Below are 15,547 nucleotides of genomic sequence, written 5' to 3' on the forward strand. Positions count from 1 at the left end.
ACGTTAAAAACATATGGATGAATTTCATCATTAGCCCCTCTACATTTCTTACAAGCCCCTTTAGTCCCTGGTCATAGTTATTGATGTTTGTCAAATTGTCATATAGACAAATACCCCGTTGGTTGCAAAAACATTGAATACTTGGTTTGATTGGTAATTTAGTATCACATGTTTGATTGTAGTGATGATGAGAGAAAAAATATATTTAACTTTAGCTTTGACCGTTGGTATTTTTAAAATAAAATATTGTAAATTTTATAAAATATATTGAATAGAATTTTGTTTTCAATTTTATATATATATATATATATATATATATATATATATATGGAAAGTTTCATTTGTTGGATATAAAGGTAATTTTTTTTTGAAATTTGGTTTTCCTCTTCTCACTTTATCAATCGAAATGTCTTATTATTATTTTTTTAAAATAAAAATAAATTTCTTCAAAAAAAGATTATCAATTTATTTTTTCTGCTCTTTTCTTCACTTGGACCAATCCACATACCCGACTTCTTATATACCGATTTAAGTGATAATTCACCTTTTTCATAAACAATAATTATATTAGCAACTATTTAGATAAACAAAATGAAATTATTTATTTGTTTTTCCTAATTTCTTGATCAAATTTAATCAATGACAACTCAAAGCAAAACCACGAATTCATTATGTTAATTTTAGGGGTGAAATTGATACAATACCAATTATTTTCTTTAAACCGTGTTCCGTATCAATTATAGCTGGTACAATTTTTTTTTTGCACAACCGAACAAAGTATAATTCGTACCAATTAGTTTGGTTGCCAATAAGTTCGGCTGATAAATGTATATGTGACACACCAATCTATAAGGATTTTATTAATTCTACAATAGGTTTAAAAGTTAAAGTAACAGAAGAAAATGTGACAAACCAACATGAATTTAAACTTTAAACTTTATTAATATAGTAAATGCTAATGTCAAAACTCTTAAAATCCTAAACACCAAATATACTAATAATATATATATATATATATATATATATATATATATATATATATAATTTGAATTGGTTGGTATGATACTAAGGTGATATTAATTTTTTTTTATCACTACCTTATCATGATTATTAATTTGATATAGTATTACCAAACAAATATACTGACTGCTAAACATATTGGTTACCAATTTGTTTTATTCAGTTGGTAACATGTTGGTTAGCCTTAGTTAATTTCACGACGCAATTTGTATGGTAACAAAAAACATTGTTTTCACTAATGGACCATCTATCACCTATTTGAAAAAAAAACAATAATTAAAAAAAGTTAAAGAAAGATATTAATTATTTATGGAAGGTGTATCACAATTGACATATGAGTAAAAGATAGACGGGGAAAATTGGTTAGAGACATGTTACAGGGGCTAATGAATAAAACGCGTTTTTTTCCCTTCACTGCTTCACGCTCCACACCGTTTTCTTTCTCTCTCTGTAATCACTTGTTATATTAGCTGTCTTCTCTCTCTCTCTCTCTCCCTAAAACACACACACTCTACTTAACTCTTACTCTCACACACACAAATCTTCATCTCTCTGCCGACATGGGATTGGGATCTTCAACTACATCAACAACAATGGCGACAATCTGCTTTGTTGTTTGTTAGTTCACTTCTTTTGTGGACATCTACTCTGTTTTTGTCTCAAAACCCTAACCCCAGATCTACCGCTACCATGAATTAACAACAGCTACAACAAGGAAGCGAGCATGGCGCAGAACTCAGACCCGACCAAGCGTCCCAAACCCGGCCCATGGCCTCCTGGTCAAGATTCCAACGACGCACCTGCAATGCCTCCTTCTTCATGGGCCAAACGGACCGGTTTCCGCCCTAGGTTCTCTGGAGAGACCAATGCCAGTGATTCTGGTCAAATTACCAGACCTCCGGTCGATCTCGAGGCTGGACGTGTCCGTCCGGTCCCAGCTGTAAACGGTACGGCTCCACCACCGCCCGCTAATGCTCAGGCGCAGGTGCAATCAGATAAGGATCAGTCGGTGAAGAAGAAGAGGGAGGCTGAGGGTGGTCCCGCGCGTCTACCGCCCAAGCATGGGGCTAATAGGCCGCCGGCTCATAATGCTGTGGCGGTTGAGACGCCTGCGGCGCCTCAGCCTAGCCAGAGAGTGGTTAGGAATGAGAATGGGGAGAATGCGTTGCCACAAACTGTTGATGATGAATTTGTTTCTCGTCATTCACATATGAAGTATGAGCTTAGAGACACTCCTGGTCTTGGTAAATATCTCATGTTCCTTGTGTGTATTGCAGAATTCAAATTTTACAATTTGGACTCACAACGTTTTCTCTATTTCTACCTGATCTGCGTGTGCATTAGCAACTTTCTACTCTCTAACAGAGTAAAGTTATCATTTCTAACCACGAACCCTGTGAATTTGTTACTGCAATTGTACTAACATCATAGCTTCATATATTATCATATATATTATCATGGTCTTGAAAAGAACATTTGCTCCTAAGCGTATTGATATCTCTAGCATTTCTGACTTAAAATTGTGATTTGTCTTCAGTTCCCATTGGTTTCTACGGATTCCAGCACTATCTATCCATGCTGGGTTCACTGGTTTTAATTCCGCTTGTTATTGTTCCAGCAATGGGTGGTGACCATGTAAGCACTTGAACTTCATGCCAGCTTAACTTTACTTACATATGAAACTCTCTATCTTCACTTGAATTATTCTGATGAAAACTAGTGGGTGTAGGAAGATATGTCAATGGTGGTCTCCACTGTACTTTTTGTTTCGGGAATGACCACACTTCTACAAGCAAACTTTGGATCAAGATTACCCCTCATTCAAGGTCCATCTTTTGTCTTTCTTGCTCCTGCGCTTGCCATAATAAAATCCCCTGAGTTCCTTGGATTGAATGGAAATGTAAGCTCTATCTGAATCATCAAGTTTGTTTCAACTTTCAATCAGATGTTTTTTATGCATTTTTCATTATGTTATCTAACAGCATGATAAAACGATAACCAAAATTGTGATGTGTGAGTAAACAATATAAATCTTGTTTTATCATTATCAATGGGATCTGATCAAAATAACTGATACTACAGAATTTCAAGCATATAATGAAGGAACTACAAGGGGCTATAATTATTGCATCAGCTTTTCAAGCATTTCTTGGATATAGTGGACTAATGACACTATTCTTGAGGTGTGTATTACTTCTCTTCGTTTGCTTATTTGTACTTATTACAAATTTAAATGTTTTACAAATGATTTTGTCAATGTGATACAAAATTAACCAGAAGATATGTGATGGTTGTTCAGATTGATTAATCCAGTGGTTGTGTCCCCAACTATTGCTGCTGTTGGACTTTCATTCTATAGTTATGGTTTCCCACAAATGGGGGCATGTCTTGAGATTGGCATGGTGCAGATTCTTTTGGTTATTATGTTTTCTCTAGTAAGTCATCTATATTCTATATCTACTTGTAGTTAATAAATCTATAATATTATAATATGCTTATTCATGTGTTCTGTATGTGTTTCAGTACCTTCGCAAAGTATCTATTTTAGGACACCGTGTATTTCTAATCTACGCTGTAAGTATACATAATTTCCGTTTCTTTATTTTATAAATTTCACTACTTAAATACTATTATTTACTAAATAAATATCTGAAAAATAATATATATGTGAGTTTAGGTACCTTTGGGTCTAGCTATCACATGGGCTATGAGTTTCCTTCTAACTGAAGCAGGGGCGTATAAATACGATGGGTGTGATGTAAATATTCCAACTTCAAACATGATATCCAACCACTGCAGAAACCATGTTGCCAGAATGAAAAGCTGTAGAGCAGATACCTCACACGCCTTAAATTCTTCCCCATGGTTCAGATTCCCATACCCATTACAATGGGGCACACCTGTTTTCAACTGGAAAATGGCCATTGTAATGTGTGTCGCCTCTCTTATCACTTCAGTTGACTCAGTAAGACTCTTTAAGTCTTAAAACCCTTCTCATAAATTCATTAATTCTTAAAAAAAAAAACTTAAATTTTGTTATAATAGGTGGGGTCGTACCATGCATCATCGTTATTGGTGGCATCTAGGCCTCCCACGCCAGGTGTCGTGAGCCGAGGGATTGGTCTAGAAGGTGTGTCTAGTATCTTGGCAGGGTTATGGGGCACGGGAACCGGGTCAACTTCTTTGACCGAAAATGTCCACACAATTGCTGTTACAAAAATGGGGAGTCGAAGAGCTGTTGAGTTGGGAGCTTGTGTTTTGATTGTGTTATCCTTAGTAGGTAATGTCAATGAAATGAATGAATGGCTTTTTATAATTTACCATATTTGCAAACTGTTTTTGTAAGGTAACTTACATTTTTGGTTCACCATTAACTTCATTTTTGCAGTTTTGGTCCCAAAAAATTCTCTTACGAATTTTGGCCCTTATTTTGAAGTATCTTAATGATTTTGATCTTTCTTCCAAGTAAAATGGCTATATTGCAAGCAAACTTAAATTAAGCAACAAATACTTATAAAATAAATCAGAGAAGGGTAATATAGTCATTTTACTTGAATTAGGGACTGAAAATATTAAAAAAATACAAAGTAGGACCAAAAGGCAAGATAATTTTTTGAGACCAAAATTGCAAAAATCACCTATACTTAGGGACCAAAAATGTAACTATATATGGTGAATTACATTTTAGGTCCCTCAGTAAGCTGATTTTTGCAACTTTGGTTCCAAAAACTTTTCTCTTGTGAATTTGGTCCTTATATACGACTTTGGTCCTTGTTCCAAGTAAAATGACTATATTGCAAGAGAAGACATAAATATATATTAAAAAAAAAATCAGAGAAGGGTAATATCATGATTATACATACTTTAAACATGGACCGAAAAAGTTACAAAAGTCTCAAATGTGGACAAAAATGCAAGAGATAGCTTTTTGGGAATTGGGACCGAAATTGCAAAAACCAGCTATAGTCAGGGACCAAAAGTGTAACATACTCATATTTATTTAAATGATTATCTTTGTTTTTTGATACAGGTAAAGTAGGAGGGTTTATCGCGTCAATTCCTCAAGTAATGGTTGCAGGGTTGTTATGTATCATGTGGGCCATGCTTGCAGCATTGGGTTTGTCAAATCTACGTTACAGTGAAGCCGGAAGCTCACGAAACATAATAATCATCGGGCTTTCCCTATTTTTCTCACTTTCCATTCCGGCCTACTTTCAGCAATACGCTCTCTCACCTAATTCCAATTCCGCCGTTCCAATTTACTTCCAGCCTTACACCGTTGCCTCACACGGCCCATTCCGCTCCCAATACCGAGGCGTACGTATCATTTCCCTTATTCTTATCCTTGCTTGATATTATAATTATTTTTAATGAAGAGTTTTGTTTTGATAAAATTACAGTTGAATTATGTAATGAACACGGTGTTGTCATTGCACATGGTGATAGCGTTTTTGGTAGCTGTAGTTTTGGACAACACGGTTCCCGGGAGTAAACAAGAACGGGGGGTTTACGTGTGGACTGAAGCAGAAGCGGCTCGAAGGGAGCCCGGTGTGGCTAAGGACTATGGGTTACCGTTTAGAGTTGGGAAAATGTTCAGATGGGTGAGATGGGTTGGGCTTTAGTGGGCCATCAAAGAAAATTTTGCCACGGGTTTGTAGTTGTGAATGGGTCGGGTTGAGTTGGGCTGGGTTGGTGTGTGTACATTGGACAGGGGGTTATGTGTTGTAATGTTAAATTTTTTTTTTTTTTTTTTTTTTTTTTGTATGTAGTTTGCAATTGAAATTCTTGTTTTATTTTCAAGTCTTAGATATTTATTTTGTGCTCTCGTAATCATTCGTTTTGTGTCTATTAAAATGTGTACAAAATTAGGATTAAGGTGGTGAAAGTTTGGGCTCATTAAAGATCATGTATTGTTAAACACGAAATATTATGTGAGTTACTGAGTTATAGGCATATAGCGTTTGTTATTTTTATTTTTTTTGAAATGACAGATTTTATAAAAAACACAAACCCTGCCCAAAAGGAGAAGGCAAGGCAAGAAAGAAGAATAAAAAGTTTATAGAATTTTAAACGGGCAACAAACCAAATTGAACCAATTATGCGCGTCAAAATTACCCCTATTTCTAACTTAATTAAAACCTATGTGATTATACAATCCACCGTCATTGCGGCCTTGCGGGAAAAGTGAGATTTTTGTTGAAAAGCTTAGGTTGCGTTTACTTACGGAAAAACAGTTTTCATTTTCCGTTTTTCGTTTTCCCTTTCAAATTTAGAAAACACATTTAGTTAAAACTTATTCATGTTTCATTTTCAGTTTTAGAAAATTAAAAAACGCGTTTAGATGTGTATTTTTCTATCGGATTTCATTTTTAGAAAACGGTAGCGGTGGTAGGGTGGGCGTGGGGACGGTGGCGGTGGTGGGGGCAGCGACGGGGGGCAGTGGTGGTGTCGATGATGGTGACGGTGGTGGTGGCGGCAGCGGGGTAGCGATGGTGGTGGTGACGGCGGCAATTGTGGCAGTGTTGGTGATGGCGGCGGAGGTGGTGCTGGTGATGGGGTAGTGGTGGTGTAGTGATGGTGGTGATGGTGATGGTGATGGTAGGTTAGTGATTGTGGTAGTGGTGTTGGGTGGGTGTGTGTGTGTAGGGGGGGTGAGTTTGTGTGTGTGTGTTTGCGGGGGTTGGTGTGTGTGTGTGAGGGGGGGGGGGGGGGGGCTTGGGAGTGAGTGTAGGTAGGTAGGGGTGTGGTGAGTTGGGGGTGTTAAGGTGAGGGTAGGTAGAGGTGGATGGGGTGGGAGTGGGTGTTTATATTTTAGAAAAATTTTGGAATTAGAAAAATGTGGAAAACAATGATTATCGGTTTTCCAAAAATTTCCAACTTCTTTGCAATTTTAGAAAACGGAAAATTTTCATTTTCCGTGAAAAATTTAGAAAAATAGACGAGCTAAACGCGTTTTCAAAATTCTCATTTTTTTGGAAAATTTTTCCGGAAAACGACCAATTTTTCCGCAACTAAACGCACCCTTATCGTTTATTATCAACCACACACACCAAAACAGTCCCGTAAATAATCGCATTTAAAATCTTTCTCTTCTTTGGACAATGCCCCCATTTGGTAGCAAACTCGATAACTTTAGTAGCTGAATTGAAATTTTGGTATGAGATATCACACCATTTCAAAACCCAGGACAAAACTTCACGAACATAAACACAACCCATAAGGAGGTGCTCGCTGGACTCAGTACCAATGGGACAAAAATGATATGCAGTTGTATTGTGGTTAATTCCTCTGCGATTAAGAGCCAAGGCAGCGAGGATGCAGTCCATACATGCTCTCCAAATAAAAATGGTTACTTTGATTGGGACCAACTTCAACCACACAGTCAGGTTGCTCACGCTACAAGTAATTTTAGAATCAATAATGCACTTGAGATTGTTAACATAAAACATACCGTTGGTGACAAGATTAGACCTCCACGAATTCGCTGTGTTAGTGATGGTGAAATTATAGAGAATAGTGTGGATCAGGGTAAGCTCCTAGAGTTCTTCCAGCAGTTTGGGGCGGCGCTTCTAACTCCAATAAACCCCATCACTGAAGATACGACCTGCAACAAGGCAAGATTTCAAGGAATCAAGATTTGACACATGAGGAAACCGAGTGGCGAGAGTACCCCACATGTCCAATCGTCGAGCCAGAAGATAGTGTTATTCCCATAACCGACACTGCATGAAAGAATTTGATCAAAGCCTGCACATAAATTTGTAAGATATGGGATGGATTTGACAATATTACCCCAGATTCCCGGAATCGGTTTTTTAGCAAGCAAGGGCACAGGTTTCCTCGAGAGGTTATGTATTCCAGTAATAACATGTTTCCAAAGGGTGGTGCTCTCGGTTTTAAGATGCCATATCCATTTGAAAAGAATGGCAATATTTATGCTTTTTAAGGACCCCACACCTAAACCTACATTATCTTTATTAGCAAGAATCACCCCCATCTGACCCAACTCATTTTATTCTTCTCATCACTCCCGCCCTACAAAAACCTTCTTCTAATTTTCTCGATATCATTGAGGATAGAAATAGGAGCCTTAAAAAGGGAAAAATAATATAAGGGCATACTTCCCAAGACAAATTTGATAAGGTATAAAGCGACCTCCGAAAGATAGAGACTTCAATTTCCAATTTGAAAGTCTGCCTTTGACTCGATCGATGATATGTTTCCAGTTACGCTTAAGGGCCATATTCGTGCCAACTGGAATGCCTAAATAAATAAAGGGGATGGGGGCAGTCTCACAACCTAAAACACAAGCACAGTTGGAAACTTCCGACTCGGGCAAACCGATCCCAAAAACTCTAGACTTGTTGAAACTCACCTTTAGTCCCGAGGCAACATGAAAGCATCAGAGAATTCTTGCCAAATTCTCAAAGTTGGTGATGGACCAGTCACCGATAAAGATCACATCATTTGCGTATAATAGGTGTGAAATGGGAGGGTCGTTATTGGGAAGTTGTAACCCGCAGAAGAGAGAGGCTTGGCAAGCAGATTTCATAACAACGTTTAAACCTTTCAATGCAAGGATAAATAGAAAAGGGGATAAGGGGTCCCCTTTGTGGACCCCTTTAGAAATTGGGAACTCCTTTTTCGGTGCACCATTAATCAAGACGGAGGCTCTAGAGGAAACAAGGCATCCTCTGATCCAAAAACGCCAACGGTTTCCAAACCCCATTTGAGACATTTGAGACATCACACCATCAAGAATGTTGCGTCCTTCGACGAAACTGGTTTGCGATTCGTCTATCACAGTGCGAATAACCTTTTTGATGCGATTTGTGAGGGCCTTAATTATGATTTTATAGAGGGAACCGATGAGATTGATATGACGGTAGTCATTGAGGGTGAGAGGGTCCAAAATCTTGGGAATTAGGATGATGAATGAAAAGATGCAACCTCTAGCAATGCGACAGCTAACTTCAAAGTATATCACAAATCACATAATGTCATCCTGCATTAGACCCTAGTATCTTTTAATGAATTTAAAAGTAAATCCGTCTGGCCCGAGAACTTTTTCCTCACCGAAGTCCCAAATAACATCTTTAATCTCCTCGAGGGTAAAGTCATTCTCTAAAAAGGTGTTGTTGTCAGTAGATGGGCACCTGAGGTTCTGGTTGTGAAAAGGAGGTCTGACAACATGTGGTTCCTTGAATTTATCACCAAAGAAACGAATAGCCTCAAATTTTATGGTGTCTCTATTCGTGACCCAAACTCTATTCACCATTAACCCGTGGATAGTATTCTTCATGTTTTTTATCTTTAGGAAATTATGGTAGAAACTTGTAACACCCAAAATTTTACAACCAATTTAAAATTTTTAAAAGCCTTTCCAACCATAAAAATCATTACAATTTTGTTTCAAAATGTATACTATCAGAGTTTTTTCCCAGAAACATAGACAAAACATGAGGAGCTGTACGATCACGCCTTCGCCTTGCCGCGATCCCCTGATGTACCTGAAGCAATAAACTGAAACTGTAAGCTCGAGAGCTTAGTGAGCTTCCCCAAAATACTCATACCCCCAACAATACACATATAATCATAACAGCATAGTATGGGTCCAGTCAACCATCGGGTTGGAATACCCCAGGCCCTCAACCAACAGGTTGGAATGCCAACACACTATGGGTCCAATCATCCTCGGGATGGAATACCCCAGGCCCTCAACCAACAGGTTGGAATCCCAACACACTATGGGTCCAATCAGCCTCGGGATGGAATACCCCAGGCCCTCAACCAACAGGTTGGAATGCCAACACACTATGAGTCCAATCATCCTCGGGATGGAATACCCCAGGCCCTCAACCAACAGGTTGGAATTCCAACACACTATGGGTCCAATCATCCTCGGGATGGAATACCCCAGGCCCTCAACCAACAGGTTGGAATGCCCCGGTCTATTGGTCTCCGCACAAAGCAGGTAAACCTCAACCGCCAACAACATGTGCACATACAATAGATAATCACATAACAGTCTATAGACAGAAACTGATCTAACGGATCATACCACATAGCACATAATACTATCCTATCTACCAGGATACCGATCTAACAGATCATACTACCTAACGTAACCATATAACAATTCAAAAGGGCCGACCTTGGTGCCTTAGACCCTTGAGTATAGTGAGGATAACTCACCTCGCAAATGTCGACTCGGAAGATAAAACCCAACTCTCGAATCACTTGGCACAGGCTCCACCACCTAACACCAAAGCACAATATACTCATAAGTCCTTAACCATATAAGGTACTCCATAACCCACTAGTCAACCCCTGGTCAAAGTCAAGGTCCTCAGTCAAGGTCAACAGTCCATGTTGACCCCAACTCGCCGAGTACCCTCGGCTACTCGCCGAGTTCCTTGAAGCACAATCCAACTCGCCGAGTCATCGGGGTGACTCGTCGAGTTGCTTCGATTCTCGTTCAAACTTTAAGGCCACCCGTCGAGTTTTCCTTTTTGCACACGACGGACACACACACATTCATAACTTGGGGAAAACTCATCCGACTCGCCGAGTTGTTCTTCAACTCGCCGAGTCTTATGGTATTCTTCATCGGACTCGCCGAGTTGTTCATCCAACTCGTCGAGTTCACGGCCATCTTCATGTGACTCGCCGAGTCAACCTTGCGACTCGCCGAGTCCATTCAGTCCTTTTTCCATACAGACTTGTTTTTGAGCCATGCAGCGGCTCCAAATCACAGATCCAAGCTTCTAGGGCATGCTTATCACGTAAAGTTGCAAACTTTACGTGCATGCATGGCTATTAAGGCTCTAAATACCTAATTTAAGTTCTTAATGGAACTTCATGCTCAAGAGGGACCTTAATCATGACCAAAACTGAAACTTTATGCTTATAGAATCCAAGGAGGGTCCAGATCTGAAGTTACAACCTCAGATCTAGCCCATAGCTCATCTTTCCAACTTAATATCTCACCTAAAACCCTAAAACTCAACCAATAGAAGAGATTCACAAAGAAAAGGCGATTTGGTTACCTCCAGAAGATGATAACTGAGATAAGAGTTGATTCCCACACTCTACTTGCTCCAATCTCCTTCTCCTCTAAGCCTTCTCCCTCCAAGGATCCTCTCTTCAAGCTTCAAAACACATAATGGGCACACACACACACACACATATTAGGGTTTTGAGGGGCTCTCAAAGACTGCAAAGAGGTCAAAGGAGGCTTATCATTCCTTAAATAGGGTGCAAAACCCCGGGATTTAGGGTTTCATCTGCCAGCTCTCATCGAGTCCCTTAGTGGACTCGTCGAGTAGGTCACTAAACACGCGTTCCAACCCCGCTGCTACTCGACGAGTAGGGCAACCAACTCGTCGAGTAGGGCAACCAACTCGTCGAGTAGGACATTAAACCAATTAACCTTTTATTTAAATCCCTACCTGGAATCGGGGCGTTACAAAATTGGTGTGCTTCAGGTCAAGCATGTTGAGATTTTCGAGCTCAATAATTTTCTGCTTGCCATCTTTTAGCGTGGTTCTTTCACTCTCTGTCAAAGTTCTAGATTCAGCCTCTCCATCTAGAAAATTTGACATGGGCTTTGATGTCGAGAAGTTTTTTGTGTTCCTTTTTAAACTCGATTCTCCTCCATTCAATTATAGCAAGTTAGACAATCTTTAACTTTGCAAAAAGATGTTTATCAGCCGGTTCATTACCAACATAAGATGACCAGGCACTAAAGACCACATGATCAATACCATCACGAAGCAAGCATGATTTATAAAACAGGAAAGGAGGGGGTCCAAAATCTACAAAGTTGGTTTGTAGAATAATTAGCGAATGATCTGAATACTAACGTGGTAAAGCAGTGACAAAGGCCGTAAGGAAGTGGGACATAAAGTTGGGGAAAACGACCATTCTATCTAATTTGCTGAGTTTAAACCCGTCATCACAGAGGTAAGTGAATCTCCGACCACCCATTTTCATGTCAAGAATTCTAGCATCATGTATAAGATTATTGAAAGCAAAGGTGGTAGAAGGGCAGAATAAAGAATTAAACATCTCTTCTTGTTTTCTCATGATGTTGAAGTCACCAAATATTAGCCAACTACCGGGTTGAATTCATCAGGTTCGCAAGATTCACCCGCATAGCCTTTTTTTAGAAGGAGATCGAGGAGCATAAACGTTAACAAATATAGTTTCACCGATGATACCCTGCCAGTAAACCACAATTTCCAAAAACAATCGGTTTTTTATAGTGACAATTTCATGGAAAAGATTTTTATCCCAGATGCTTATAAGCCATCTAAAACTTCCGGTGGCCTCCACGAAATTGAAATCAAAGCCATGTCCGCCCCAACCCAAATGAAGATCAACCAATGAAAAAACGGAGATTTGTGTCTCTTGAATACCATAGAAAGACAAATTGAACTCCATTCTAAGCCTACGAATCCACTCGAATTTGTGAATCTCCCCCATTCCCCTTATATTCAGATTAGAGAACATTCATTGGAGAGCGAATTTGGCACCATCACAAGTAAAGGTCTTAACGAGCACCCTATTGCCTTTCTAAAATTGAAATCCGACCTGGGCCCCAATAGTTAAGGTATTATTAAGTTCCGACGACGAGGATGATTGAGAAGCAGAGATGTCCTTGTTACGGTCCAACGAGGGGGAATTTGGGATAGAATTAATGTCGAAGTTGCAATGAGTTGGAATGTAGGGTGTTTTCATTTTTTTCTTTCTTTTTATTTTTAATTCGACACCTTTTAAGAGCGGAATCCCCCGGTTCAAAATCTGGGCTACTTCCTACCACCAAGATATTAGAACTAGAGTGAGGGCCCAAGATAATGGACTCAATTGTTGTTAAAATTGGCTCTGTGGAACGAACAAGTGGGGACATAGGGATCTACTCAATATCTGGGTTGCAGCCAATTTCACCATTGGGACTGGGGGAAACAATAAATGTTCCAACACGTGACCCCGATTCCCCATGTGTCCGTTCATCTTCCTCCTTGTTCCTATGCACCGAGTTTCCAACCGCCGAGCACGACCGAGTCATCAGAACACCCTCCTGAAGGTAGGCGCTAGGAATATGTGAGGGAATCTCGCCGTGTTCAGGATCCATCCCCCCATTTTGCCAAGTCTCAAAAATACCGTCTTTATCATCACCATCATCATCCTCCCCGTCATCATCATACTCAGGGTAAACCGCTGGAGAGAACGACTTGAAGGGGAATCAATCATCATTTATCTCAGTGATCCCGATTCTAACAAGAGTGCCATCGATTTCTGCAATAACCTCCTCATTGTTTTTTTTTCGAGTAGCGGTAAGGATGCAAACCTTACCATGGGAGATGTCGTTGTTCCAGAAGGATTTCGCTTGAACCAAAACCTTCCCGAAGCTACTTGCAATGTGGCTGGAATATATCTCATCCTAGGTGATGATGGGGATGCCGTAAATCTTCACCCAAGCAATCCTCTCAAAACGAACCTTTTTTGTCGGAGGGTTCCAACCAATTGAACCATTTTTACCAGATACAATTGTTCTCTTGGAAAACCTTAGTAGAACTATTCGAACAGAGCTTCAGAGTAACCAGCATACCACCCATGTATTTAATTTCAACAACATCATATCCCTCAATGTCAATGACTGATGCGAAGCTGCATATATATAACATCCCAAAAATACAAAGTAAAATTCTTGTTTTTAAATCAACAAAACCATCAACTATGTATTTCAAAAACCATAAAGTATGTCATAGTCGAAAATAGTTATCAGAGTACAATCCCAAAATCATAAAATTCCAAACACAGGTTGATGCGATACGATCATGTCGGGCCCTTCCCTTTTGAACCGAAGTACCTGAAAAAGATTTAAACGAAAACTGTGAGCACAAAGCTTAGTGAGTTCCCTAAAATACCACATACCATACAAGAAACGGGCCCCGTCCAAGGCGTATAACATGCCTCACCCTAACTCGCATAATGGGCCCCGCCCAATGAGTATTACGGGCCTCGCCCTATTTCGCATAATGAGCCCCACCCAATGAGCATAACGGGCCCAACCCAATTAGTATAACGGTCCTCGCCCTAACTCGCATAACAGGCCTCGGCTAACATACAAAACATGCAAGTATCACATAGACATTTAGCATCCTACAAACATAATCCCAGCCGGACGCATCAACACCGACCCTGCTGGCCCCTCGATCTCAAATCTACAACCTTGGGCTTCTTCCTCAAGCCCTCAGATACCTGATCCTGAACCGACTTCATCTTCCTCACTAACTCCAGATCTATCTCCCGCTCGCGATCCCGAGCTATCATGTCCTCCAATGTCTTGCAACTAGACATGCTCACAAACTCCCATATCTCATCCTTCAACATATCATGGTACCTGACCTTCTTCATCTCCTCGTCCGCCACATACTACGGAACCAACAAAGCCCTCTCACGAAACATGGTGGTGATCTCCACCACAGTCTCGATAGTATGGAGAAGGTCTTGAAACTCCCTCGCCAGCTGCTGAACCTCAATCATGGCCGCAAACTCAACCCCAAATCTCGTAACAAAGTCATCCCAAGACATCGTCTCAACAGCCTCACCTCCCAAAGCACAGTCCACCTCCTCCCACCAATCACATACTCTGTATTTCAAAAGACATGATGCAAATCCGAACTTTGACCCCTCATGGGGAAAGCTAGTCCGGAAGGCGTTCCCGATGTCCTCCAACCATCTTCTGCTAATAATGGGGTCCTTCATTCCGAAGAACTCAGGAGCCCCACATGCATGAAACTCTCAAAAAGTTATAGAGCGTGTACCTACCATAACCACCATCTCCGTGCGAAATACGCCCAACCGCTCATCCAAGATCTCCATGATGCCCTCCTTGATTGTACCAAAAATCACAGGAGCCCACTCCAAAATGTTGTGGGTAATCTCAGACGAAATGAACTCCCGTATTTGATCATCTAAGGGTCCGACCCCAGAGCCCGAACCCGATCCCTCTTCAGGACCTGAACCACCGCGAGTGACCACCATACTGGAAATAAACAATGCAACCCATCAGAAAACACTCGAAGAATCTTACACCATGCGGGTCCCTTAGTATCCTCGTGACTTCCTTGACTCGAGTACATATACCGTGCTTCTAGTAGTATGTACCAAATACTACCTTCCACACTTATCCGTACTTTCCTCAAGAGTCATCCTGATTCCCCTAAGCGGCTCTCTTAATTCCCAACATTCCACATTCCCTATAAACAACGCATCTGCTAATGCTAACATGCTTCCTAGGTTCTCCTAGGATTCCCTTCCCGCCACTTTCTACCATCAGCTGCAGAAGAAATCCCCACTAATATCCGTTAACTACCTTACGGATATAATTACATGCAACAAATACTAGATAACTCTTTGACTGCAATGTCTCACACTATAACGGTTGGACTCAAACAAGAGTTGCGCAATAGAGTTAAACCTAACCTTCTAAAATTATTTAATTTCTATAACATGTAAC

At 40.2% G+C, this 15,547-nt stretch overlaps 1 protein-coding gene across 1 annotated transcript; it reads left to right on the forward strand.

Annotated features, from left to right (window-relative positions):
* Positions 1 to 1,468: 1,468 nt before the first annotated feature.
* Positions 1,469 to 5,850, forward strand: LOC145160679 (nucleobase-ascorbate transporter 12-like). Its single transcript, XM_079079961.1, has 10 exons — positions 1,469 to 2,264; positions 2,558 to 2,655; positions 2,750 to 2,920; positions 3,103 to 3,203; positions 3,320 to 3,455; positions 3,544 to 3,594; positions 3,698 to 3,985; positions 4,066 to 4,300; positions 5,051 to 5,337; positions 5,421 to 5,850. The coding sequence occupies exons 1-10, from the start codon at positions 1,745 to 1,747 to the stop codon at positions 5,640 to 5,642; spliced, it is 2,109 nt and encodes a 702-aa protein (XP_078936087.1). The 5' UTR covers positions 1,469 to 1,744; the 3' UTR covers positions 5,643 to 5,850.
* Positions 5,851 to 15,547: the final 9,697 nt, after the last annotated feature.

The sequence above is a fragment of the Lactuca virosa genome, chromosome 2 (assembly GCF_052849685.1).
Source record: "Lactuca virosa cultivar CGN04683 chromosome 2, Lactuca_virosa_CGN04683_v6, whole genome shotgun sequence".
NCBI lineage: Eukaryota > Viridiplantae > Streptophyta > Magnoliopsida > Asterales > Asteraceae > Lactuca > Lactuca virosa.